The sequence below is a fragment of the Lissotriton helveticus genome, chromosome 3_1 (assembly GCF_964261635.1).
Source record: "Lissotriton helveticus chromosome 3_1, aLisHel1.1, whole genome shotgun sequence".
In the NCBI taxonomy this organism is placed as follows: Eukaryota; Metazoa; Chordata; class Amphibia; order Caudata; family Salamandridae; genus Lissotriton; species Lissotriton helveticus.
The window spans coordinates 1,497,089,488-1,497,115,556 of record NC_136061.1 but is presented as its reverse complement, the minus strand read 5'-3'; the positions used below and the strand labels follow the sequence as shown (position 1 = coordinate 1,497,115,556).

Sequence of the window (26,069 nt, the reverse complement as noted above, 5' to 3'; positions counted from 1 at the left end):
GTCATTTTGGTTGTTTGTCATGTTGGTCTTGTTTTATTTATTGAATTGAGTTCTATTTTTCTAAATTGGTGTGGAACGTTTTTGTGTGGTGTTTTCACTGTTTAACTGTTTGAAGTGTTGCACAAATACTTTACACATTGCCTCTAAGCTAAGCCTGTCTGCTCTGTGCCGAGTTACCAGAGGGTGAGCACCTGTTAATTTAGGGTTTGCCTGTTTCTTACCCAGATTAGGATTGTGGTTGCTGCCTGACTTGGGCTCTTACTCTAGTCAAGCAAGAACCAAATTTCTAACATTGGTGATCAGCGGTGAGGATAGGACTTTTGTTTGTACAGTGCCATAGAGTAACATGGTGTACTCTACCCTTCACTTTAAGGTATGGGATGTGCACAGTCCATATATTCTTTTTCTGAATTAGTCGTGCGCCGTAGGTATCACTCTCCTCCCTGAGTGTACTTGAATAATTCAATGGTCGCAGGACTATTAAGGCATAGTCCTCTCACCCCGGGCACAGGACGATTGCTGGATCTCCAGCTATGTTTAGTATAAACAAGGCTTCATAATGATTGTCTTTCAATGAATTTATTCCTTCATAGTTAATCACATTGATCAAAAAAGAATTCTCATATCTGATGCTTCTTTCAACATCGTGTGTGTAGTTCACAAATTAATCATATCCAATGCATTTCGGTGCATTATAGCACCTTCATCAGGGCAATCTGTGAATTAATTAAACAAAAACTTGCTTTAACCTCCATTACAGTTAGTCTATCACAATATTCAACATTGTTTAACATTATCGCCCTCTTAACATTTGGTTGCGTTAATTTCATTTTCAAAGCGCAAACATGGTTAACCTTGCTGTCACATAAATCGTTCTACGAGCCAAACGCTTTTAAAACGCTACCGCGTAACACATTCTACACGTTTTATCCTGCGTTCAATGCAACATTATATCATATCCGTTAGGCTCATGCGCGATGCTGATGTGCTGCTTAATTACGCGCTTTCGTCCTCTTTGAGCCGCTAACTTGCTTGCATGCGTTCTTACTGATAGTCCTAAGTTTATAAAACGCGCCTCCCTCTAACTCGTATTCATACTCCCAACGCTCACCTGGTTCTTTTGGTTAACCGCTCATGTTAGCTCCTTACTGCATTCTCTAATGGCGCCGGGCTCAACCCTGTTTGTTTTTCTACCCGTTATTCGCGCATGCGCGTTACCATGTGCCGTTTTTTTTCCTTTTTTTTCATCTTTATTAACGCGCTCTAAACTTTTCCCTGGCTTAATGTGTAGGTTACATGGTGAATATGTTTCACTGCACGCCTCTATAATATGGTGCCTGCCAAAGTTAAATGATATGTTAGAAACTACCAAATACTAAACATAGCTGGAGATCCAGCAATCGTCCTGTGCCCGGGGTGAGAGGACTATGCCTTAATAGTCCTGCGACCATTGAATTATTCAAGTACACTCAGGGAGGAGAGTGATACCTACGGCGCACGACTAATTCAGAAAAAGAATATATGGACTGTGCACATCCCATACCTTAAAGTGATCACTAATCATTCCCCGAAGGGAACAGTAGCACGCCCAACCCATAAACATGCAGTATGAAGAAATCACACACTCCACGGATATTAGAGCGGATACATTCGCCTTTACAGCAGAAGCTAGTGAAAGAATTTATTCTTTAATAGGCACTGAAAGCACAGAACACACGTTTGTGAAAAATAAAGAACAACAAATAAAACACTTGCTATACCTGACTAGAAAGGAAATAAATCAGCGTCTGCACGCCAGTACTATGGTGAAATATCACAAAGCCCAAAGAATTCCACGAGGCCTTCGGATTTCCCTGCGACCATCATTGTGCAAAAACTCAAAACCCTTCACAGAGCGGTGGTACGCGATATTAAATAAGTGCAGCTTAGACTTAATCTTATTAATCATCGAGGAATTGTCTAAAATACTAGAGGAATTGAAAACAGAAATAGAAGCCACCACAGAAGACCTAAAAAAAGCTGTATCGGAAGAGGAACTCAAAAACATCATAGAAGATATTAACAATCAACTAGTGAAACACACACAAGACATCAACGAACGAAAATTACGAAAATATAAGAGAGACACTCTTGATTATAAGCTACAGGAAGTGTACACATGGGCTGAAGTGTACGCCAGAAGACGCCAAACAAAAACATACACTTCCCAAACGGATTCATCCTCCACGGATGAAGATAGACGACCAGGACGTACAGAAAGAGGCAGGAAAACTCCAGATTCCGCTGCACAAGCAGGAACATCAACTGATCAGCGTCCTTTTTTAGAAGAAGGCACCACAGAAACGGCAGACCCCGGAGGGGACTCAGAAAGAACAAGAGAAATAGACAAAACGGCGCCACAGACAAGGACGGTCACATCCAAGAAAAACAAACCCAAGAAATACAACTAGAAAGTAAGAACTTGGTTATTAACATATCAGATCAAAAACTCACTAGATTCCAAATGGACACATTACAAAAAGGAATGTCATTCGTTCCCACAGCCCGCACCAATAAATTGGAATTGGAAGTGAGCTTATTTAAATTGACGAGAAAAATAAGACTCAGACACTTTTTTGAGAATGTCCTCACGGAACCAGCCACAGAGAAACCAGATGAACTAAAGGGATTAAAATCCACAAGCACCTATATGCCACCGATAAGTCACAAGACAATTGACATATTTGAGACTTTATGCAAGCAAGAAATAGATAAAGTCAACACAAAGAAGACTCCCAAACAGAAGAACATGACCAACAAAGAATATGGCACCATACAAGCACTGGCGAAAAATGATAAAATTGTATGCCAGAAGGCCGACAAGGGAGGGGCAATGGTTATTTTGAACAAATCATACTATGAGAAAGTGATCAAGGAGCACATAGAGGACGACACCTTATACATTGAAATTGACTATAATCCTACGGAAGAAATTCGGAAAATCTTGTTGCAAACACTGTCAAAAGCACATGACATGGGAACTATAAATGATAAAACCAAACAATATCTGATTCAAGAAAATCGAAAATGTCCAGTTATATACATGGTACCCAAGGTCCACAAAGACATAAACAATCCACCCTGTCGCCCAATAGTTTCCACAAGAGGCAGTCTCCACGAGCCAGTGGGGAAATTCATTGACAAATATCTGCAACCACTTGTGTTACAATCTCCTTCATACATAAAGGATACCACCGATTTTTTGAGAAAATTACACAGCTTGGTAACACCAGAGCAAGTAACAATGGTAACAATAGACGTCAGAGCACTCTATACGTCCATACCACACAAAGAAGGCCTAGAAGCCATAGAAAAAGCATTATTGAACAGCACGTATGACCAACAGTTGCAAATATTCCTAATGGAGCTAATGGAGTTTTCCCTGATGAACAGTTACTTTGAATACCAACGACGATGGTTTATCCAACGAAGTGGTACCTCTATGGGCAATTGCGCCGCACCGGCGTATGCTAATTTGTTTATGACTGATTTTGAAAATGTGCATATTCATCAACGTCAAGAATGGGCCAGCCAATTATCGATGTATGTAAGATTCATCGATGACATTTTTCTAATTTGGAAAGGTGATGACGCAACATTACATCATGAATTAGACAGATTGAACAGCAGGAATGAACGAATAAGCTTCACGTGGCAAATAAACACTACCAAAATTCAATTTTTGGATGTAGAGATCACTAGGAGTGACAATCAGTTTCATACGAACCTTTACCGGAAGCCAACGGATAGAAACAACTTACTGAAATTTGACAGCCATCACCCCCTACCCCTGAAGACACATCTGCCATTTTCACAGTTTCTCAGGGTACGAAGAGTGGTCTCGCAAACTAACCAATGTCAAGACCAATTGACAGCAATGGCAAAAAGATTTCAAGACAGGGGATACCCTGAAGGAACAATACAACCAGCACTACTCAGAGCACAACAATCATCTAGAGATGAACTACTAGTGAATAAAACAAAAGAGGCAACTAAGAGAATCACATGCGTGAGTAAGTACTCAAATGTAAGCACCCAATTCAAGAACATTATTCGTAAACACTGGCAAATTTTGAAATTGGAAGTGGACTTTAAAGGTATTTTTTCGGAAGAACCATTGTTTGCATTTACAAGAGCAAAAAACCTAGGGGAAATGTTGAAACATCCAATTGAACGACCCCCAAAACACACTTACCGTGGAACCAACCAATGTATGAATTGCAGCAGTTGTCATAACATCATGAAGGGGAGTACCATATCCCATCCAATGAAAGGTTTCCAAATACCACTAAGAGTAAACGGCACTTGCGATACAATGAACATCATATATATGTTGAAATGCCCCTGCGGTTCAGTGTATGTAGGCCACACTGAACGCAAACTGAAAACGCGCCTCACAGAACACAAAAGCAATATAAGAACGGAATCCACGAAATCAACGGTGGCAGTCCACTTCAAGGAGAAACACCATCACATAAGCCAACTACGAGCTTGTATATTGGAAATAGTGCCCAAGACAGAAGGCACAAACAACAAAAAGAACTTACTCAAAAGAGAGAATCATTGGATTTATTATTTGAACAGCCTTAAACCCAATGGGCTTAACGATCGAACTGAATTTTTGTGTTACCTGTGAACAAATGTGATTTTTTTACAGATCAGAATAATCAAGAAACTCACTAGATAGTGTTGCAATGGTAGTTTCTAACATATCATTTAACTTTGGCAGGCACCATATTATAGAGGCGTGCAGTGAAACATATTCACCATGTAACCTACACATTAAGCCAGGGAAAAGTTTAGAGCGCGTTAATAAAGATGAAAAAAAAGGAAAAAAAACGGCACATGGTAACGCGCATGCGCGAATAACGGGTAGAAAAACAAACAGGGTTGAGCCCGGCGCCATTAGAGAATGCAGTAAGGAGCTAACATGAGCGGTTAACCAAAAGAACCAGGTGAGCGTTGGGAGTATGAATACGAGTTAGAGGGAGGCGCGTTTTATAAACTTAGGACTATCAGTAAGAACGCATGCAAGCAAGTTAGCGGCTCAAAGAGGACGAAAGCGCGTAATTAAGCAGCACATCAGCATCGCGCATGAGCCTAACGGATATGATATAATGTTGCATTGAACGCAGGATAAAACGTGTAGAATGTGTTACGCGGTAGCGTTTTAAAAGCGTTTGGCTCGTAGAACGATTTATGTGACAGCAAGGTTAACCATGTTTGCGCTTTGAAAATGAAATTAACGCAACCAAATGTTAAGAGGGCGATAATGTTAAACAATGTTGAATATTGTGATAGACTAACTGTAATGGAGGTTAAAGCAAGTTTTTGTTTAATTAATTCACAGATTGCCCTGATGAAGGTGCTATAATGCACCGAAATGCATTGGATATGATTAATTTGTGAACTACACACACGATGTTGAAAGAAGCATCAGATATGAGAATTCTTTTTTGATCAATGTGATTAACTATGAAGGAATAAATTCATTGAAAGACAATCATTATGAAGCCTTGTTTATACTAAACATAGCTGGAGATCCAGCAATCGTCCTGTGCCCGGGGTGAGAGGACTATGCCTTAATAGTCCTGCGACCATTGAAGTACTCTACCCTTCCACATCCAAGACCAATTTGGCTTTTTGATTTTTCTCCAAAATTATGTCTGTGGCTGCTAGTTCTACAACTGGAAACAATTTGAGCTGGCAACCCTGGAAACCTTAACAGTGGTCCAGCTCAAAGACTTTTGTAAAGAGAATGGGCTTCCTGCAATGAGTGCCACCAATAAGGTGGAATTATGAAAGCCGCTGAGGGACTAAAGGTTAAAGAGCCTACACTGGTTGCCAGTAAAAAAGCGTATCCTTTTCAAAACACTATGTCTGATACATAGACAATTGTATGGAAAGGGTCCTAAATACTGGTCCAAAAAACTCAGATGGTATCAGCCATCAAGAAATCTCAGGTCCAAGAATGAATTTCTATTTATACCTCTGAGAGTACGTACCTCCAGAAAGGGTGGCCGAGCATTCTCGTATCTGGCCCCAGCCGCATGGAACAAAATTTCGCTCCATCTCCGTAACTCCCCTGACCATGGTCGTTTTCTTCGCAAAGGATTAAAGACCTGGTTATTTGCAAATTAATACTGTTTTCTGATGTCAGAGTCTGCCGCAGGCGCCATGAGACTTCCTGGAAGTGATTTGTGCGCCATATAAATATCCATGACTTGACTTGACTTGACTGGTCAGAAGCACGCGCACAGGAGGACAACCATGCAGCTGAGTATGATGGATTGAGGGAGGGAGTCAGAGAATGTCTCTTCTGAGAAACTGCCTGCAATGTCTGGGGGTGAAAACCCAGAATTATATCTCCCTGTCAGAGCAAGGAGCCGTGACTCCTTCCATGGCCTATCCCCAGAGGAACTGAGGGAGAGGTGGGAGGAGAGAGCATTCAATCTGCAGCCGGCCAAATTAAAAATAGAGAAAAAGAAACTGGCAATGGAGGAGAAAAAGTCTGAAAGGGCCTTGGGGGAAAAGAAGGCTGAGCGAGAGTGCCTTAGCAGAAAAGAAAATCTTACTGACTCATGAACTGAGTCTAAAAGAGCTGGACATCACGCTAGGTAAGCAGATTCCAGCAGTGATGGTGGAAGCATACCTACAGAACTTGAAGGAGGCAAAAGGGTGCACATACCCAAGGATTTGGTGCCCAGTATTGTGTTGAGAGATGACATTAATAAGTGTTTTTCTGCTTATGAAGTCGCACTGAAGGCTTACAGGTTTCCTGAGGAGCACTGGGGGGAGGGGGGGACTTTGGAAACACATGTCTACTGTGGGGAGGGACACACTTGCTACACTAGAGGTTGGAGCCAGACTAAGTATACCCCTATGAAAGCCATTTTAATTGCTGAATTTGGCTGACCCATGAGAAGGATCGCCAAAGTTTCAGCGACAGCAGAAGCTCCCCAAACAATCCTGGGTAGATTTTGTGGACTACTCCAGCAAGGCACTGAATAATTGGGTTTGGGAAAGCTAAGTAAATGATTGTTAGGTTGTACAATTGAATCTTGAGAGAGCTCATGCATAATATCTGTTTTACAGAGTTGTGCCTACACCGAGTTGACAGTAAGCTGACTGACCCCAGGAAGCTTGATGAGGAGGTGGTCATCCTTGCTACCACCACAGTGTCCAAAAAGGTATCTAGGGCAGACTCCCACAAAGGTGGACAGGGTGCCCAATAGAAGGAAGAAGGGGAGGAAAACTCAAAAGTAAGGAGTTCTCAAAAGACCCCCCCAAATAATTCTCAAGGGAGTTGTGGTAACTTGTCCCAGTCTGATTCTAAGAAGAAGGGATGTTATGATTTTATGATCATAAGACAGTGAGGTTTGCACCCCAATGTACTGAGTGCTTCAAGTATGGGCACTCCAAGACCGATTCCAAATGCCCCAAGAGGGCACGGCATGCCAACGGTGGACAGACCCCTGGGTTAGTGAGTGTAGTGCTCGAGGATGGGGTAGTCCCAGTTATCTTTGGGGGACAGACAGAGGTGCCCCTAGTTTCCCTGGGGGATAAGGAGATGATGCCTAACATCGACATGCTTGCGCATACTTCAAAGTAAACGCAGTAGGTCACCTTTAATGGGCAAAGGTTGGAGGCTCTGTGAGACACAGGAGCCAGCATGACTGCTGTCAAGTGTCATCTGGTGTCTGTGTCCTACCAACGGCATTCCACTAAGTCATAGTCGCTGACAATCGAGAGAGCCATCTACTGATGGCTCTGGTTCCCTTTGACTTGAGGGGGGGTCTCTGGTTCTCTGAAAGTTGCTGTGAGTCCTGGCATACCTGTTGATTGTTTGCAGGCAATGACCAGGAGAACACTGCCTGAAGGGAGGCAGAGCTCAGTTCACCTTGTAGATGATGGGATTGCCTGAGTGGATCTGTATGACCACACGGTCCATGTCTGCCCACGAAGGGAGTCAAGGCCATCCGGAGCCTGGGACAATGGCCTAGACAACTGCCAAGGAGAGGGGCAAGGGGCATGGGAAACCAGCCCCTGATGTTCTGAAGTTTCTGTGGCGGAGGTTGACATCAAATATATGTAATATATACAGCTATACATACATACACACACATATATTTATGTGTATGTATCTATCTATATATATATATATATATATATATATATATATATATGTGTGTGTGTGTGTAACAAAAACCTCCCACAATTTCACTTCTCCAAAGCAGGAATAAAGTAGGGGTGGGCGGAATTTGCGTAATTGCGTTACGCTAATCTCTGCGAAACTGTAAAAAATGTCTGCGAACACGCAGAAATTCCGCGAATGTGCGGAATTGCTTGTTTGCGATGCTTTTTTCCTGTTTGCAATCGCTGTTTGCGTGCTCAGGGGGAAATATCTCGCAAACATGCACTTTGAGAACGCAAACAAGCCAAAAATTTCGCAAAGTCGCGAAACGCAGAATTTTTAGCAATTTCGCGTTCTCGCGTAACACGAAATTACCCAAATTCCGCAAATTCCGCGAACGGAACGGAATTTAACAGCCAGGCCTAGAATAAAGCGCCACCACAACCATGGAACAAGTTTTCTTTATTTTTCTCACTGGCAGTGCAAAAAAGGGGTCAGTTATATATATAAGTGTGTGTTATGTGTGTGTGTGTAAAAAAGTGGTCTTTAATAGAAAATTCAACTATGCTGTTTGATAAAACACACACTTTTCTCCTCTTTTGCAGCTGCAGCTGTACGGTGCCCTCAATTTAGTCATTATTCAGTTTGCATGAGCAGCTGCCCTGCCACCTGTTCTGATCTCACGGCGCCACTCATGTGTAGCTCTCCTTGCACTGAAGGCTGTGAGTGCAATGAAGGATACATTCTAAGCACCGACCAATGTGTCCCACTGCACAGTTGTGGCTGTGACATGGACGGGAGGTACTATGTAGTGGGGGACTCCTTCTGGGCCTCAGCGGACTGCAGTATCCAATGCTGGTGCGAGGATGGTGGTGACATCACATGCTTCAACACCACCTGCCGTGAGGGTGAGATTTGCTCAGTGGAAAATGGATATCAGGGCTGCTACCCAAAGAGGGAAAGCATATGTCTGGTGAGCCAAACCCAGGTCTTGCACACCTTTGATGACACAACATTCAGCTTCCCACTGGAGTATTCCTACACCCTGCTCAAAACCTGCCCTGATAAATCAGATTTCCTTGAGGTGGACATCAGCAAAAAGAAGCCAGACTCTGACACTAATTGGCTCCGCCCACTGCGAATCCAAGTGGCTAAGCAGGAAATCAAGATTGGTGGTGGTATCACATCGGAAGTGAAGGTGAGTCCCATGATCCTATTGATTTATTTATCATTTATTTATTGTAATCATTTAAAATATGTTTATTAATTGAAAATCACTACAGACAATGAGATTAGACACAGATAGGACAAAACAACTACATATTCTGTTACACCATCCCCTGAACATTTTTGAGCGGACACCTGTGTTTAGCCTAAAGCAGCTTTTTATATGCATACATTTTTGACTGAAACCAAGACTCAACAGTGAGCTGTGAAATGCATTCTGTACAACTCTCAGGGCATCAATGATGCACCCTTTATAAGGGGTTTGGAAGATGATTCATGTAAATAAAGCAAGCCGAGGATGGTATTGTGACATCTGCTCAGAATCAGAGCTTGTTGGCACTTATTGGTGATGGATAGGTTTTCTTCGAAGAAATGTCCTTTATCTCCTTTGGGAAATGCAGATGTGATTGGACCACCCAGAGTAGCAGGGGGGTGGTGTGATAGATTCTGGCTACATAGTACAGGAAAGGTTGCCTCTACATTTGCATTTCTTTACTGCCATTTTATCAATGGAGCCTAATACCAACTCATACAACTCTTGCCTCTGTTCTTTGAAACCTATTGGAAATTATGTTTTGTTATATGGTATTTTTATAATGCAAACCAGCCCAAAGTAATGTAGCTCTGTATATGATCAAAGATAAGCATAAAGTTAATGAGGGATAGGAGAGTGACTGGTTTGTAGACTGTTAATGTATTGTAATGTTCTCTAAAGAGGCGTATCTTCAACTTTTTCTAAATTATGGCAGTTCTGAGGATGTCCTAATGAATACAGGAATATTGTTCCATATCCTGGGTGCATAGATGGAAAAAGCCTGCTGCCTTGTGTTTTTTTAACTTCTTTTTCTGCAGTTTGATGGTGTTGAAAATCAACAGAGATAGTGAGCTTATATGAAAGATGAGCGGGTGCTGGTCATGATAGTCCTTTGTAAATGATGCAGCCAGTTTTAAAGATGGGACAAGCTGGCAAGGGCAGCAAACGGAGTTCCATCAGGATGGGGTTGATGTGATCATATTTCTACAGGCCCTGGAAGACTTGCTTCAACGTTTAGGATTCCCTTAAATGATGCCAGTGTGGAGTGGGAAGGCCATGGAGCAGGACATTACCGCCCTCCAGATGCAAAAGTAAAAGGGCGTAAACAGCAATCATGAAAGCACGTTCTGGAAGAAGCAATTTTAGTTTTTGTATGTGAGACACCTAGTACCAGGTCATCTTTGTAGTTTTGGCAATGTGTTCCTTGAGGGTGAGATTAGTGTCCAGGATATTCGTGTCATTGATCCAGGCTTGTACTGTTTCTTATTGTTTTAAAAAATCAAATAACTGGAATTCTGTCATGTAAGCATTTTACATCAACATCTGGATGACGTGCAAGCAGTATTTGAGGCATCCTTTATTATACAAACACTACTAAATACTACAGATTAAATTACAAATATATACATCATATACATATATTAGCTAGAGGGTAATACCCTCGGTGACCCCCCTGTTGGACCTTACCGTCACTGCAGGGTCACCCCCAAACATTTTGCCTTTTACCCCGAAATTGTTGCTGAATACGATTTTGTTGGAATTATGACTCTTTGCACTTTACCACTATTAATCAGTGCTAAATTGCTTGTGCTCACTCCATTAAAACATGGTTAGATTGTCTTATAACTAATTGTCAAATTGTATTTACTTATAAATCCCTTGTAGAATGCTATACTATATACCCAGGGCCTGTAAATTAAATGCCATCAGTGGGCCAGCAGCACGTATTGTACCACCCACTTAAGTAGCACTTTAAAACATGTCCCAGGTCTGTCATTGCAGCCTGAATGTAGTTTTAAACTGACATATTGGTTTGGCATTTACAAACCATTGCCAGGTCTTAACCCCCCCTTTAATTACATACAAGTCACTCCTAAGATAGAGCCTAGGTAGCCTATAGGACAGGGTGCTGTGCAATTAAAAGGCTGAACATATACTTTTAGGTGTTACATGTTCTGGTAGTGAAACACTTCTAAATTAATATTTTCACTGTGAGGCCTACCTCTCCCATATGATAACTTTGGGGTTTCTTATTACATTTAATGAGCTTTAATTTCCAATTGGGAGCAGGCAGCTAAATCATGTTGGGTGTCTTTGGAATAGTAATGCATAAACCTATTTATAAAAGTGGCATTTTCCTGCCCTTGGCCATTTTGTACCTGTAGGGTGCATTGAGTCACATGACTGGGTGTAACTGACAGTTAGACGTTGTGAATTGCTCCAAGACAGTCACCATAATAGAGGGATTAGGTGTGCCTTATTGGGACATCTGCTGGCAGGATGAGTGGGCGGAGCTGAGCACAGCCTCATTTGCATGCAACTGAATAGGCAGAATTCTGTCCTAATTCAAAGGACCTATCACCTCCCCATTGTCATGCAGCCAGTTTGGAGCCAGTGTAGGGGAGTCAGGAGAATCCATGCACTTCAAAGTAATGGTCTAGAAGCTTCTTCCACTTTCCAGAACCAGGGTACCAGGGTATAAATGTAGGCCCTCAGACACCAACTCTTTAATACACTTCTGGACCTCTGGACTTTGCCAGGAAGAAGGACTGCTGTGCTGCTGAAAGGACTGCCACTCTGCTGGACTGCCGTCCTGCTGCCCTTCTGTCCTCTTGCCTAGAGGACAGTACTGGACCTGCAACTGCATCATGAACACAGGACTACCTGACGCCTCCAGCAGCTAGTCTGCCTGCCTTCTAATCTGAATCTCAGGGACACAATGGACTCCCCAACATGTTGCACCAGCACTTGGACCCAGCTGAAGCCCAAGTGGTGCAACCAGGCCCTAGACCCTTGGTGTGGCCTCAGAATGCTGTAAAGAAGTTTTGGAGCTCTTCATGACTGAGAACAGGCCAGTTTGCACCAAGACCTTGACACCTGTGCACCATTCAAAGCGAAGCTACGGATGCCGCCTTTTAGCGCTACAGCATTGAACATTCGCAGGGACCGCCAATGCGAAGCTCCAGCAAAACCTGTCCTGACACCTGGCATGCTCTTTGTGCTACTCCAGCAGCCTCCCACAATGCTCTCCCTGCTCCTCATGGCCCCATCCACCATAAATGGGACTCTTGGCACTGATTGGAGAAGGTAACCTCCAGAGGCCCTAATCTGGTGTCTGTAACCAACCTGCGCTCCATCGCTCTCTGCCTGAAAGTGGGACTTTGACCAGGCACAGCATGATGAGATATCCATAATTGGTGCTTTATGGTGCTATTTTAGCTCAATTGATAACTCTTGGATTCTTTTTGTTTTGGTTTCAAATAAGTTATTAAAATGTACTCTATTTTTCTAAATTGGTGTGGAAGTTTTCTTGTGTTGTTTCTGCTTGATTTCTGTTTGTGGGCTGCATTAATATTTTACACATTTACTCTAAGGTAAACCTGTGCCAATATATCCAAGGTTAAATAGTGACTTATTGTAGTTCACCATGCAAGGGATTGTGGCTGTTGCTTGACCAGGGCTTTCACCCAGTCAACCAACAACCCAATTTCTCACACCCTCATGTCACATTTTACCCCTAGAAGGTCCTGATCCCTATAATCATAATAACTCCACTTTATACGAGGTAATATAACATTTTAAGTGGGGTGTTATTATATATACACAACAGGGCTACCAGATTTGTTAAGGGGTCACCACGATTATATATGTAGGGCTGGCCTGCCGTCTTGGCCAGGGTCTTAAATATATATAAATATACATATTTAGCAGGCCTACTGGCTTTGTCAAGGTGTTATCACCTTCATGACAATAACCACATGTCAGGTTTCAATATGAGAGCATCACTTAAATCATTGGGAACAGCACTACAACCCTAAGCATTTTTATGTCCATTGTTCAATATCTATGTAGTCAGTAACATTATTGATACCAAAAATTACATTAATGTCTGAGTTTTTCTTTTCTTACTACAGGCCACAGAAAGAAGCCATAAAACCTACCACTTGGAGTCGTTGCTCTTTAGAGCCTAAGAGCAATAGTTATAGCTATAAGAGTGCTTCAATAAGTGATAAAACTATTGTGGGAGTATTAATTTCATTGCCTCTAACGACTTGCGACATGTTTTAGGGACAGTCTCTGGGGCTGTTGCTGCACCTTCCGCAGCCCCACAACACTTTATAAACACATAGGACTGTGTCCCTGCCCAGTTTAGAGCCACCAAAAGAAAGAAACATATGCAAATGAGCCCCCTTGCTGGGCAATAATGGGTACTCCTCTCCTGAATCCCTGAATATTAAATGAGCATCTTTATTGCCTTCATTTTTCTGATGACCATGGGTGTCTTTTTTCTTTGTTTTTCTTTTTTTCCTGGGTTCCTTGCCCACTAGGGACTGGTATGCTGCAAAGTTTGAGGGCAGCACAAGAAGCCCACTCTCGCCCTACCCCACTATCTCCCAGGCTAGCTGACATGATTCAATACTGGTACGGGAGCTGACTGGTACATTCTCCTTCGAGTGTCCTTGAGGGCTGATTGTTGTTGTACTTTTCCACCCCGATACGTCCAGTTATGGGCATTGGAAGCAGGAGACAGTGCAGTTGGAGTGTGGTTGTGCATGAGCCCCCAGCCTGTTCTTTCCTCGAGTCCTGGGGGATGGATTCCCCAGTACAGTATATTCTTGGGGAAGACCCTGGGATATAGGGACACATGCACGCCCCTCTCTTCAGGAGAGAAATAGATGTGCACTGACCCCCAGTCACTATCCCACTCCTGAGCATCTTTGAGAAGGTCAGGCAGAGTGCTCCACTCTGAATTTTCTCACTTAATTTGTTAGCAAGGCAAATCTGTGATCAGCATACCTCTGGTCTGTTGGCAGATTCGCTACTAGGGGCCATGCCTATTCATCAGGAAGATTTCTATCTCTCCTCCGTGCCTCTCAAGGGGTCCAGTATGTGGGGCTGAACTAACTGGCTCCCTGCTTCAACTTTCTGGTGCTTCTCTCTTGCTGGTAGGGCGATCTTATGCAGCCCTTTCACAACCAGTGAGCAGTATGTCCTACTGCTTGCACTCCCCAAGCCCCAGAGCATCCTTGCTGTTTTGCAGAGCACCTGTGAGTAGGCCTGGGCATAATATTCTGATTCGCTCAAAGCGTTTGCTGAGTTTGACCTGCTCTGCGTAAAATTAGGAGTTCGGAAAATCTCCACAAAGGCGGCACAGACTTTTTCCTCTTGTGCAGTGTTGGTGAGCGTGAGTGAGAAAAATCATATACTAGACCACCTCCCGGCAACATTTCTCAATGTGTGCATCTTGGAAGGTCATGACCGCTAACGTTGAGAAACCTACCGCTCGTGTTGAGGAAGCTGCTGCTTGAGTAGAACATCTACTTGAGCAGGAGAAAGAAGCAATGCCCCTTTGAGCTGTGTGTGGTGCCATTCTCGTTGATTTACAGTGCGGTACAAACTCCCAGCACTAATAATCTGAATGAATGACCACACTTTGCAGAACTTAGCGGAGCACAATGGAATTGTTTCAGCACTTTGCGTAGTTCCGCGTAGCAGAACTCCGCAAACTCCACCCAGGCCTACTTGTGAGAGGGCAATGTCTTACTCCCAATTGGTCCTCAGGTGTCATAAGGGGACCAGCACCCCTTGCCCTGGAGAGACCCATCCTAGTCCTGAGGGTCAGATGTTGACAGAGTCTTTAGTCCACCTTTGCGTGGCATCAAGTGGCTTCTCTTCCTAGCTGGGCATCCTTTCCACCATTGTTGCCTCCTAGTTCCAAGGTTTTCTCAGCGGTCTCTTCATTGTAAAGGAGATTTTAAGTGGAGGTGGAAGGTTCTAGATGCCTGGAATCTCTGGCCTATCCTAGGATGCCACATCACTGCTCCACCCTTGTCCTAACTCTTCTGCAGACGATTCTGGGGCAATCCAACATGGCTTCTTCTGGTTTTCTCTGGAAAGAGCTTTACTGATGGCCTCAGCTCCACCCTAGCTGACATCACTGGCTTACCTCTTCCCACCAAAACATCAATGGTGAGTCCCTACAGTGTTGGCTTCAGAGTTCTGGCCCTCCTACATTGTTCTAGTGGACCTGAGCTCTTCCTGCCCAGTTGCAGATTTTCCCCATGCCACTTTCCTCTCACAGAAACTGTGTCAATCGCTGATAATTGCTTTTTTTGTGTGGAGAGGCTTTTGTTCATTCTGCTGGGGAGCACAGTAATTAACTTGGCCATATATATGAGACAAAGTCCTGGAATCAGCTTATGAGCTGAGTCAAAGAAATATGCCAATTTATGAAGTCCCATAAGATGTCAATTTACTGTGTTGTGACCTGAACATTCAAAGTCAGTGTGCATATTTTACCCCAGTTTGACACCTTGCTGGGTCGTGTAGGCCTAAGTGTAGCAAAACAGTACTTATGAGCAGAGTGTGCCTATATGTATAATACAATAAAGCACAACAGATTTTACAGTAAGTACTACTAAATTTCAAGCCTACCCCGAGTAAGCACTAACCCTTGCCGTCCCTTCTGTGCCATGCAACCTGTACGCACATATTGGGCTGCGAACTACAGTGGTCTCACCTGCACACCCCAAATTCATGCCAACACGGGTGCGCACGTGTTCATGTGTAACTAGCCCAGTCCCTCATACATTAGCTGTGCTGCAGCAACCCTATTTTAAAAGGCAAACACTGGTGATAAACACATTCAGTCTAATTATCATGAATTTGCTGTGAGTGAGATTCAGGTTTCAAGACTCACCCATAGTAAAAAGTGGAAAAAAAGTGTAGTCATTTGCAAGCAAATCCCGATTAACTAAATGGTGGAAACCCATCTGCCACAGAGACATTATTTGACATATACTAAGAGCTTTTATTTGGTTCAATGCTGCCGGCATTTATGTTCTATTAATTGGCATAGAATTGCTCACATAGAAATACATTTAATTAAGATAATATTTTCTGTGATGCAAAATAGCCCTGAATGGCGTCACAATTCTTTACAATAAACAAGTAGAGGAACCCAAATCCACAGTAGATTTAACAATCATACAGTGTCATTTTCAGGTAAAAAGCCATTGCCATTGCCATTGCAAAACTTTATTGCGGTTATTTATAACCATAAAAGCACATTCGTTTACAACAATTACAGATTCATCATAACTTAAGGTGGGATTTCGCTACATACATCGGAATTACGGGCATAGTGCGATGATAAAAATTAAAAAACATTACTTATAAAATATCATCAATGCACAGAAGTACAATAAATATTTAAGTTAAATGTACAATTTTAAAAATGTAAAAAAACAACACGCTGTTCTCCCGACCCAGAAAACTAAATTTCATACTCAACAACAACCATTGCAACATAGGGGGTACTATGCTCCAATAGGGGACTGTAGGGGGTCTAGTCCGACTTTAGCAAGTTTCTACGAATAATCCACATTGAAAATAGAAACTTTGCCACTGCAACCACATAAACAGGGCTTGTATCCGATCTTAGGATCCTAAGAAACGGATGCATGATTCCTAATGCCCAAATTCCTACATAGTTGTATTTTCCATTTTTCCCTGGGTTTTTTATATGCCGCACAGATGAGTACTACATGAACTGATGTTTCCTCCTTTGTGAGGCATCCAGGGCAATGGATATTTGGAACTCCCGCCCATTTACTTGTAACAGCAAATAGCAGTACCATATCTAAACTGCAAGAAGAGCTTTTTCGCTAGAGTCAGCTGTATAGTATCTAGCACCTGCTCAAATTGATAATGGGACTTGAAGTAAAAAAAACTGTGTGTCAAACTTGATGGTCTCGCAGACTGAAAGATTCCCATCAATTTCGACACCTTGAGTGCGTTTTTCAGTGATTTTTTGGATATCTCCGGGCAGGAGACCTCCGGATCAATCCAGAGGTTTGCCATCCCAATTGCACTAAAAGAATGCCTCATAAAAGCTATCCACGGTATACTTCCAGCCCCTAATGTTGTCCTTATCGCTTTCAGTTCAATCCTGTAACTAGCCAACTCAGGAGTACACCACAACCGCCGCCAATAAAGCAGGGGGCGCGATGCGATGACATCCATGATTGGGAGAATGTTTAAATCCATCCTGAGCGGTACTAGTGGAGTAGTATTTTTTGGTAACATCAGGACTTGCCTAATAAAATTGTTATCTGTTAGCGCAAGGGTGTTAGAAGGTTTATGCCCCAACAGTTCCGCCCCAAATAGGGATGCTGCCCTGACTTGTACTTTGTAGATTTCCAGAGGTGGGCCTATAGTTTTTAAAATGCAATTCTTTTGTACTTTTAGGATTCCCCCCATAGCCTGCGTTAGTCTTAGGTTGGCCTTGTCCATCTGCGGACCCCACCCCATTTTGTCATTCAGTGTAAGGCCAAGTAATCAAAGACGGATACCCTTTCCAGGGGTCCGTCCTGCAACCTTGGGTGGGGACAATTGGTAGAGGTGGCATTAAATACCATATATTTGGTTTTATTAATGTTAACCACAAGGTTCCTTTTTTGACAAAATTGGGAAAACGCGTTTAATACACGCTGCATGCCCATGGATGACTTTGATAGCAGCAGCATGTCGTCCGCGAACATAAGGGCGGGAAAGCTGCGTGATGCAAGTTTTGGGGAGTCTATATCCTTGGTTGCGAGAAGGTCTTCTATCAGCCCATTTAAGAAGAGGGAGAAGAGGGTCGGGGCGAGGACACACCCCTGCCTGACCCCCTTATCCACGGGGAATGGGGCCGTCAGACACCCATCCCTGCCAAATCTCACCTTCGCAAATGCATCTTCGTGGAGAAGTTTAAACTGATAACATAGATATGGGGGAGCCCCCATAGCCAGCAAAATACTCCAAAGCTGGTTACGGTCCACCATATCCAAGGCTGACTTCAAGTCTACAAACGTTAGGTATAGACTACCCCCTCCCAACACAACATGCTTCCAGTAGATCAACTGAAGCCTGAATAGTTGATCTATTGTGGATGTTTTGGCCCTAAAACCTGCTTGTAGGGGAGTCAGGATGTCTTGATCACTCATCCAATCCTGAAGGAGTTGAAGCAAGACCCTACCATAGATTTTTTGCGACACATCAATCAGGCTAATTGGCCTATAGTTTACCGGTTCCATAGGCGAACCCTTTTTATAAATGGGGATAATCTCCGCCCCTAACCAAGTGGGGGGGGGGGGGCAGGGAGACCACCTAGAATTGCGTTAAATAATAATTGAAAGTATGGGGCCCACACTGTCTGTTCCTCTCTATATAGATCTCCTGGAATCCTGTCCAAGCCAGGGGCTTTATTCCTTTGAAGCTTGGCTAAGGCCACTTGTACCTCAGAGAGTGTGCTAGGTGGGATATTCCATTTCGGATCGGGATTTAAAAGACATGCCGGCAGCTCGCTTGCTTCAACTGAGTGGTTTGAGTATAGATCTTTATAGTGCAAGCGCCATGCTTCTTCACATATGTTTGGGCTGATGGTGGACTTGCCCTCTGGCTTCCCGGTGTGCACCAGGTTCCAGAAGGTCTTTACGTCTTTTAGATCTAAGGCGGACTTAATATTCTGCCATCTTTCCATCTCCCATTCAGTTTTTGCATTAAAAATGATTTTTTTTAAAGCTGCCCTAGCTTCCTTAATACGTAGATAATTTCCTTCCCTAAGAGAGGATAGGAGAGTTAGCTTAGCAGCCCTACATCCTTTGTTAAACCATGGATTCTTGTTGGCTTGTTGTTTGTTCTTGTTGGGCCTGGGGTTAACAAAGAATTCCGACAAGATTGCCACCATTTCCTGGTGGATTTCTACCAGATCCGCACAACAAGTGGTGCTACGGGGACTTTCTATGGTAGGGCATACCGTTTCTAACAATGGAATTATACTTTTATACATTCTAGCCATTGTTTCAGTAGATTGGGTAATTTTTGCCCAGCGTAAACGTCTCCCTCCAGCTGCAACTCTCAGGTCGCTGCTAGGTGAAGTTGTAATAACTTGAACTGAATTGCTTGGACAAATATCTAAAAACGTGACCAACGGATTGTGGTCACTTTCAGTACGTTGCACAATACTAAAGTCTAAAACTTTTTGCCATAGATCTATGCTGATTAAAAAATAGTCTATTACGGATGTTTGACCTGCTCTTTCAAACGTGGGTTGGCCTGGGTTGTCTTTCGGGAAGCGCCCATTGCAAGCCCTTATGGAGAAGGTTAAGGTGAGGGAGAACATTTGGAGAACAGCCGGAGTCCACCCCTTAACCGGATACACATTGGGCGGTGGAACTGCACAAGTTGCATCTTCGCCTGCCGTTATCGGTTGCGAGATGCCCTTAAGGTGTTCATAGTGGCAATTGAAATCCCCTACAATTGCAAAATGCGTGTTGCCTGGGAGAGATTTCAAAAGGCTGTTCAGGGAATACAGGGTAGCAGAGGCACCTCCATACGGAACTGGACGTGAGTAGATGTTAATGACTGTCAGTTTTTCTGAGTTCGTAGTTGTCAAGGAGATACAAATTATGTCGGGGGAGTGAGTGTCTACTCTCCTTACAACTAATCCCAGATGGATTGCCACCCATATACACAATCCCCCAGATGGTCTACCCTTTGGACCTTAGACAGCCGGTTCATGGTATGTGACGAACCCCACTCTATGGATCGGTGTTACGGTCCAAGTTTCCTGTAGTAAACAGATCTCATGGAGATCGATGAAATCCCCCCAATCTGGCAGAACAAGTTTAGACACGAGACCCGCGATGTTCCATGAAAGGACTTTTATGCCGCTTTTCCCTCCCCCTCGGATAATCCCTGTGTTAACATCAAGCCCTAGGTTTTCTTGTACACTATGATCAATGGATTGAAAGGGGCCATGGTGGGAAGTTTCTGAATGCGGGGTGGTTACTCTAGTGTTGTTAATTAAACCCCTGTTTTCCACTTCACTGCATCCCTCAGGGCTTTTATCCACCAACTGATGACCTTCGGCCTGTTTAATCCCTATTTCACTTAGACTTTGGGATTTGTGTCCCAACCCCCCCCTGTGGGCCTTCATAAGTCAATAGCCTCCACCCTGGGGGACTCACAACCTGGTCTGTGTCTACTGAGGGCAGTCAATCCACCGAATCCAACCCATCAAACCAATTATACAGAGGGATTGAAAATTGCTGTCCTCTATTTGGATTAGTTATCAGACTTGCACAGTTCCCCCTCCCACCTCTCACTAGTTCGAAGTTCTCTAAATCAAACAGGTGGGGAGAGAATATATAGAAATAACTCGGGTCCCTAGGCTGTATATTGGTGTTTAGATTCGCCCGTGCTCCCCTACTGACATATTCGACAACCCTCGGATCATCAAAATTAATCACTATACAATCACCAGTGGTATTTTTCTTCATTGGTCCTACCCAGTCCTCCCTTCTTACAAATAGAATTTTTGACTGCATGTCACGGGGGAGTGGTCTATTAGCATTTAGCCAGTACATTGGCTTTTTCTTCAACTTCTCATAGGTTTCTAGTTGCCCTGATTCAAGTCTAGGAACGCCGGTCAAGACAGTAACATAGGGTAAACAATCAGGAGGCAGGTTTAGATGTTGATAATCGCCTCCTGTCTCGGTCCTTTCCGTTATCCCTCCGGTCCAATTTCCGTTGATCGTTGTTCATGGGATCCCTGGGGTCCTCTATTACTGTTACCGGGAGAACCCCGGAGTTCTATAGTTGTTCCTGGCATATGTGGTTTTTTAACAGGCGGCCTAGGTCCCTCTTCCACATTTGAAATAACGTTTAAGTCTGCCATGCCTGCAGATACTGTGGAGCCACCTCCAGTTCCAGCCCTCGTATGATCTCCATCTTGGCTATCGCTCACTGAGACGGTTTTCGTTGCTTTTACATCATTGCTTATTGATGTTTCAAGGACAGCGAGCCTATTTTCGATTTGCGCAAGTCTCAATAAGATGGGTTCTAAGTGCGACTTCATTATGGCGCCCATTTGGGACAGATATTCATCTGCACACACTGGTAATCCATTTCCTCTTCCATCTGGGTTCTTAGTGTTTACGGGCCCGATTCACAGAACTAACTTAAGACAAAATCCTAAACTTACGACCATTTTTGTATTCACAGAAGGCACTTACTCACTTTGGTATTCACAAAAGGCACTTACTCATTTCGGTATTCACACCCACCGGGCTCCCCCACAGCTTTCATTGAGAAACTAGTGGAAGCAGTTACCGAAGCCGCTCTGAGCACTGATAGGTATCTAGTCTTAGGTGATTTGAACCTACATCTGGATACCCTAACAGATAAGACAGTTAACGATCTTTGTCTCACAATGGCTAATTTACAATTCGAGCAGAAGGTGCAGCATCCCACCCACAATCTGGGTCATCTTCTTGACCCAATCTTTGCAAATTGGAGTCAAGTGGAAGCATGCGCACCGGTCCCCATCCCATGGACAGACCACCACCTTATTCCCTTTACTATAGGGAGTCAAGAACCTGCTCCGACTGACCCTCCAGCCGATAAACACCCTAGGCGGAGATGGGCAGCATTCTCCCAATCCGCATTCAATCTGGCTTTAACTGCCAAAGGTCATCCAGGCGGAATAGGTGTGGTAGACATCAACTCCAACCTAGACCAACGTATTACAGAGGCCTTGGATCTGGTTGCTCCACTTGGTGCGGCCAAATTGGGGGGCCGAGTAAAAAGATCTGCTCTCTGGTTCAATGCTGATATGCAAGTGGCAAAAGCAGCGTGCAAAAAGGCTGAAAGACAATGGAGAGTAGCATATTCCGCCTCCGCTAAAGTAGAGTATACTAACTGTAGGCGTAGCTACCATAAACTGCTACGGAAGGGCAAAACGGCGTACTTCTGCGCTAGGATTGAAGGAGCTGAGCAGTCCACTAAAGAGCTCTTTTCAATATACAAGTCCATCACCATAGGCAAGTCTGCTGCATGCCCCTCGAAACTCTGCACGGTGGAGGGCTGTGACCGTGTTGCAGAGTTTTTCACTAACAAGGTCACTCACCTCTACAATTCCTTTCCTCGGCAGGCACTAAACGCTCCCACATGGGGGAAGGGTGTCAAAACGATGGGAGTACGACAGCTTACCTCTTTTTGCACCCCGCCCACAGAAGAGCTAATCCGTATCTGCGGGTCAATTAAATCTGGCTCTCCAAGAGACCCGACGACCCCTAGTCGGCTTAAGGGTAGCTTGCAGGTGCTTGAACCTTATGTTCGCAATCTACTCGATTCCTCTTTTTTGTCCCAGAGTGTCCCCAAGGCTTGGAAGCGGGCAGTTGTACTCCCCCTGCAAAAAAAGGCCAATGTGAATTTTGAGAAATTCGACAATCTCCGCCCCATCTCTCTTTTGCTTTACATGGCTAAAATAGCGGAGAAAATTGCTAACACTCAATTGATGCAGTTCGTGGAGGAGGCATCGCTACTCCACGACTCGCAATTTGGCTTCCGTCCCCGCCACTCAACGGAATCTGCACTTCTTGCGGCGGTGGAGGCACTCCGACAGGGTGTGGATGAGGGCCAGACTATGGCGCTGATCCTACTCGACTTAAGTGCAGCATTCGACACTGTAGCACATACCATCTTGCTACAGTGTCTGAGTGAAGGTGGGGTCACAGGCGCTGCGCTTGGCTGGATCAAGTCCTTCCTGTCTGACAGGTGCTTCCAAGTCAGGATGGGAGAATGCTATTCGAGGGAGATCGAGTTGGGCCAGGGCGTACCACAGGGTTCGTCCCTGAGCCCGACCTTATTCAATATCTACGTCTCCCCTTTAGCAGCCATCGCGGAGGGCCACGGTCTCCACCTGGTGTCTTACGCCGACGACACGCAGTTGGTCGTCTCCCTGTCTCGCTCCCCCGGCCTTGCGGCGGACATCTTCAGGAACTGCATGCAAGATCTCGCAGCCTGGATGTCCGCACACTGTTTAAAACTGAACGGTAGCAAGACCGAGGTGATCGTGGTGGGGGGCGGGCCCTCTGCGTGGTCGCCTGCGTGGTGGCCACCCTGCTTAGGCGAGGCCCCCACTCCCAGTCTGGAGGCCAAGAATCTTGGCATGTGGCTTGACAAGGACCTTGCCTTTGGCCCGCAGGTTGGCCGGGTGACGGGGGTGTGTTTCGGTGTCCTGAGAACTTTGAGGAAGGTTTTAGATCTGCTTCCCATTTCGGCTCGTAGGACGCTGGTGCACGCCCTGGTCACCTCACGCTTAGACTACGGGAACCTGCTCTATCTGGGGGCTTCAGGCAAGGTCATGGGTCGCCTCCAGGTGCTCCAAAATGCCGCAGCACGGCTTGTGCTTAGACTCCCGAGAAGGTCACCTTCTAAACCCGCTCTCCAAGCCCTCCATTGGCTCCCGATGGAGAAGAGAGTTGAGTTTAAGGCCCTCTCAACGTGCCATCGCATTCTGAGCGGCAAAGCCCCTGTGCCGCTCCAGAGTTTGGTGTCCCACTATGAGCCTACCCGCAATTTACGGTCCTCACAGACGGGACTACTGGTGGTGCCCAGAGTTAGGAAGGCACGGATGGGGGGGAGATCTTTCAGATACCTTGCTCCCAAATGCTGGAATGTCTTGCCCCCAGACCTGCGTCTTGAGCCATCAGAGGCCCTGTTCAGGAAAAAATTAAAAACTCACCTTTTTAGCAGGTAACTCCTGGGGGAGGGTGGGATGGCAACTGCTCACTTACCATAGCGCGGGGACACGCCCTGGGGCGTCACCAGGCGCTTTATAAATGTCCAAATAATAATAATAATAATAATTAGGAGTCCTAATTTTAGGACTCCTAAGGGCCAGATGTAGGTAATTTTAATTTACCACCTCTTAAATACCGATTCATACCTAATCGGTATTTAAGAGGTGGTAAAATAGAGGGGGGGAGATGTAGGTATTTCAGATTCGGTAAATACCGAATCGTTAAGATTCGGTATTTACCGATTCTGTAAATACCGATTCGGTATTGCCCATTGATTCCTATGGGCCTTGCAGCCCATAGGAATCAATGGGCAATACCGATTCTGTAATTACAGAATCGGTAAATACCGATTTTAGCCAGGGTGCAGGGGGTGTCACTTTGACACCCTCTGGCACCCCAAAAACAGGCATGTGCGCCATGTGGCACACAGACACGCCCTAAGGCCATGTCTGTGTGTCACATGGCACAGGTGTGCATGCACACATGTGCATGCACACCTGGATTCGGTATTTTACCACCCAATTGGATTGGGTGGTAAAATACCGACTCTTAAAGCCCTGTGGCACTCTGACATGTGCCAGCTACATCTGCATTTACAGAATCGGTATTTTACCGAGTCTGTATTTACCGATTCGGTAATTTTACCGAATCGGTAAATACAGAATCGGTAAAATACCGATTCTGTAAATGCATGCCCTACATCTCAAAATTCAATTACCGGTCGGTAACGGCCGAATACGGCCGTTACGACCGGTAATTGGCCACCTACATCTGGCCCTAAATGCCTTCTGTGAATACCGAAAGTCTTAAAGTTAGGATTTTTCTCAATTTAGTAGTAGTAAAGTTAGGACTCCTAACTTTAGGACTCCTAAATGCCTTGTGTGAATACAGAAAGTCTTAAAATTAGGATTTTTCTCAATTTAGTGGTAGTAAAGTTAGGACTCCTAAGTTTCGGACTCCTAAATGCCTTCTGTGAATACAGAAAGTCTTAAAATTAGGATTTTCTCAAATTAGTAGTAGTAAAGTTAGGACTCCTTACTTTAGAACTGCTAAATGCCTTCTGTGAATACCGAAAGTCTTAAAATTAGGATTTTTCCCAATTTAGTAGTAGTAAAGTTAGGTCTCCTAACTTTCAGACTCCTAAATGCCTTCTGTGAATACCGAAAGTCTTAAAATTAGGATTTTTCCCAACTTTACTACTACTAAACTGAGAAACATCCTACCTTTAAGACTTTCGGTATTCACAGAAGGCATTTAGGAGTCCTAAAGTTAGGAGTCCTAACTTTACTACTACTAAACTGAGAAAAATCCTAATTTTAAGACTTTCGGTATTCACAGAAGGCATTTAGGAGTCCTAAAGTTAGGAGTCCTAACTTTACTACTACTAAATTGAGAAAAATCCTAACTTTAGGACTTTCGGTATTCACAGAAGGCATTTAGGAGTCCTAAAGTTAGGACTCCTAACTTCTGTGAATACCGAAATGAGTAAGTGTCTTCTCTGAATACCAAAATGAGTAAGTGCCTTCTGTGAATACGAAAATGGTAGTACGTTTAGGATTTTGTCTTAAGTTAGTTCTGTGAATCGGGCCCAGAGTGTTCAGTCCTTTGTGGCGTGTCCTCCACAATAACTTGGCTGGCAGTTTTATTATCGTTCCTTTTGCCCTTTTGGGTATTTTGGGTTGCCTTCCATTCTGCTGGGCTCCATCTGGTTTTCTTTTGGGGATTGCCCCTTGTGCACAGTCATTCGAAACATTTGGCTGAGTATGAACCACAGCGTTACAAATTACAGTATTATTCGACATGTGTTGTAATGCTCCACCCCCTGGGACTGCCATGGCTGTTACCGGACAGTCATCTTGTTGGGTATCTCTCTTCAACCTTTGCCGAATGGGGGAATTAGGGGGCTGAGAGACTCTCTGTGGTGAGCGACCTCTTGGCAAACACAGGGTCCAAAGATATTCTACGCTCCGTAAGTTCTATCTCATGAGCCAAGACTGATGTAGCT

The 26,069-nt window shown here is 44.2% G+C and overlaps 1 protein-coding gene across 1 annotated transcript in view; it reads left to right on the top strand.

The window, feature by feature from the left end:
* Positions 1-26,069, top strand: part of TECTA (tectorin alpha) — a 386,873-nt gene that overhangs the window by 51,088 nt on the left and 309,716 nt on the right. Inside the window, exon 8 of the mRNA XM_078682151.1 lies at positions 8,779-9,371. Within this exon, the coding sequence (XP_078538277.1) occupies positions 8,779-9,371 (593 nt within the window). The remainder of the gene's footprint in view (positions 1-8,778; positions 9,372-26,069) is intronic.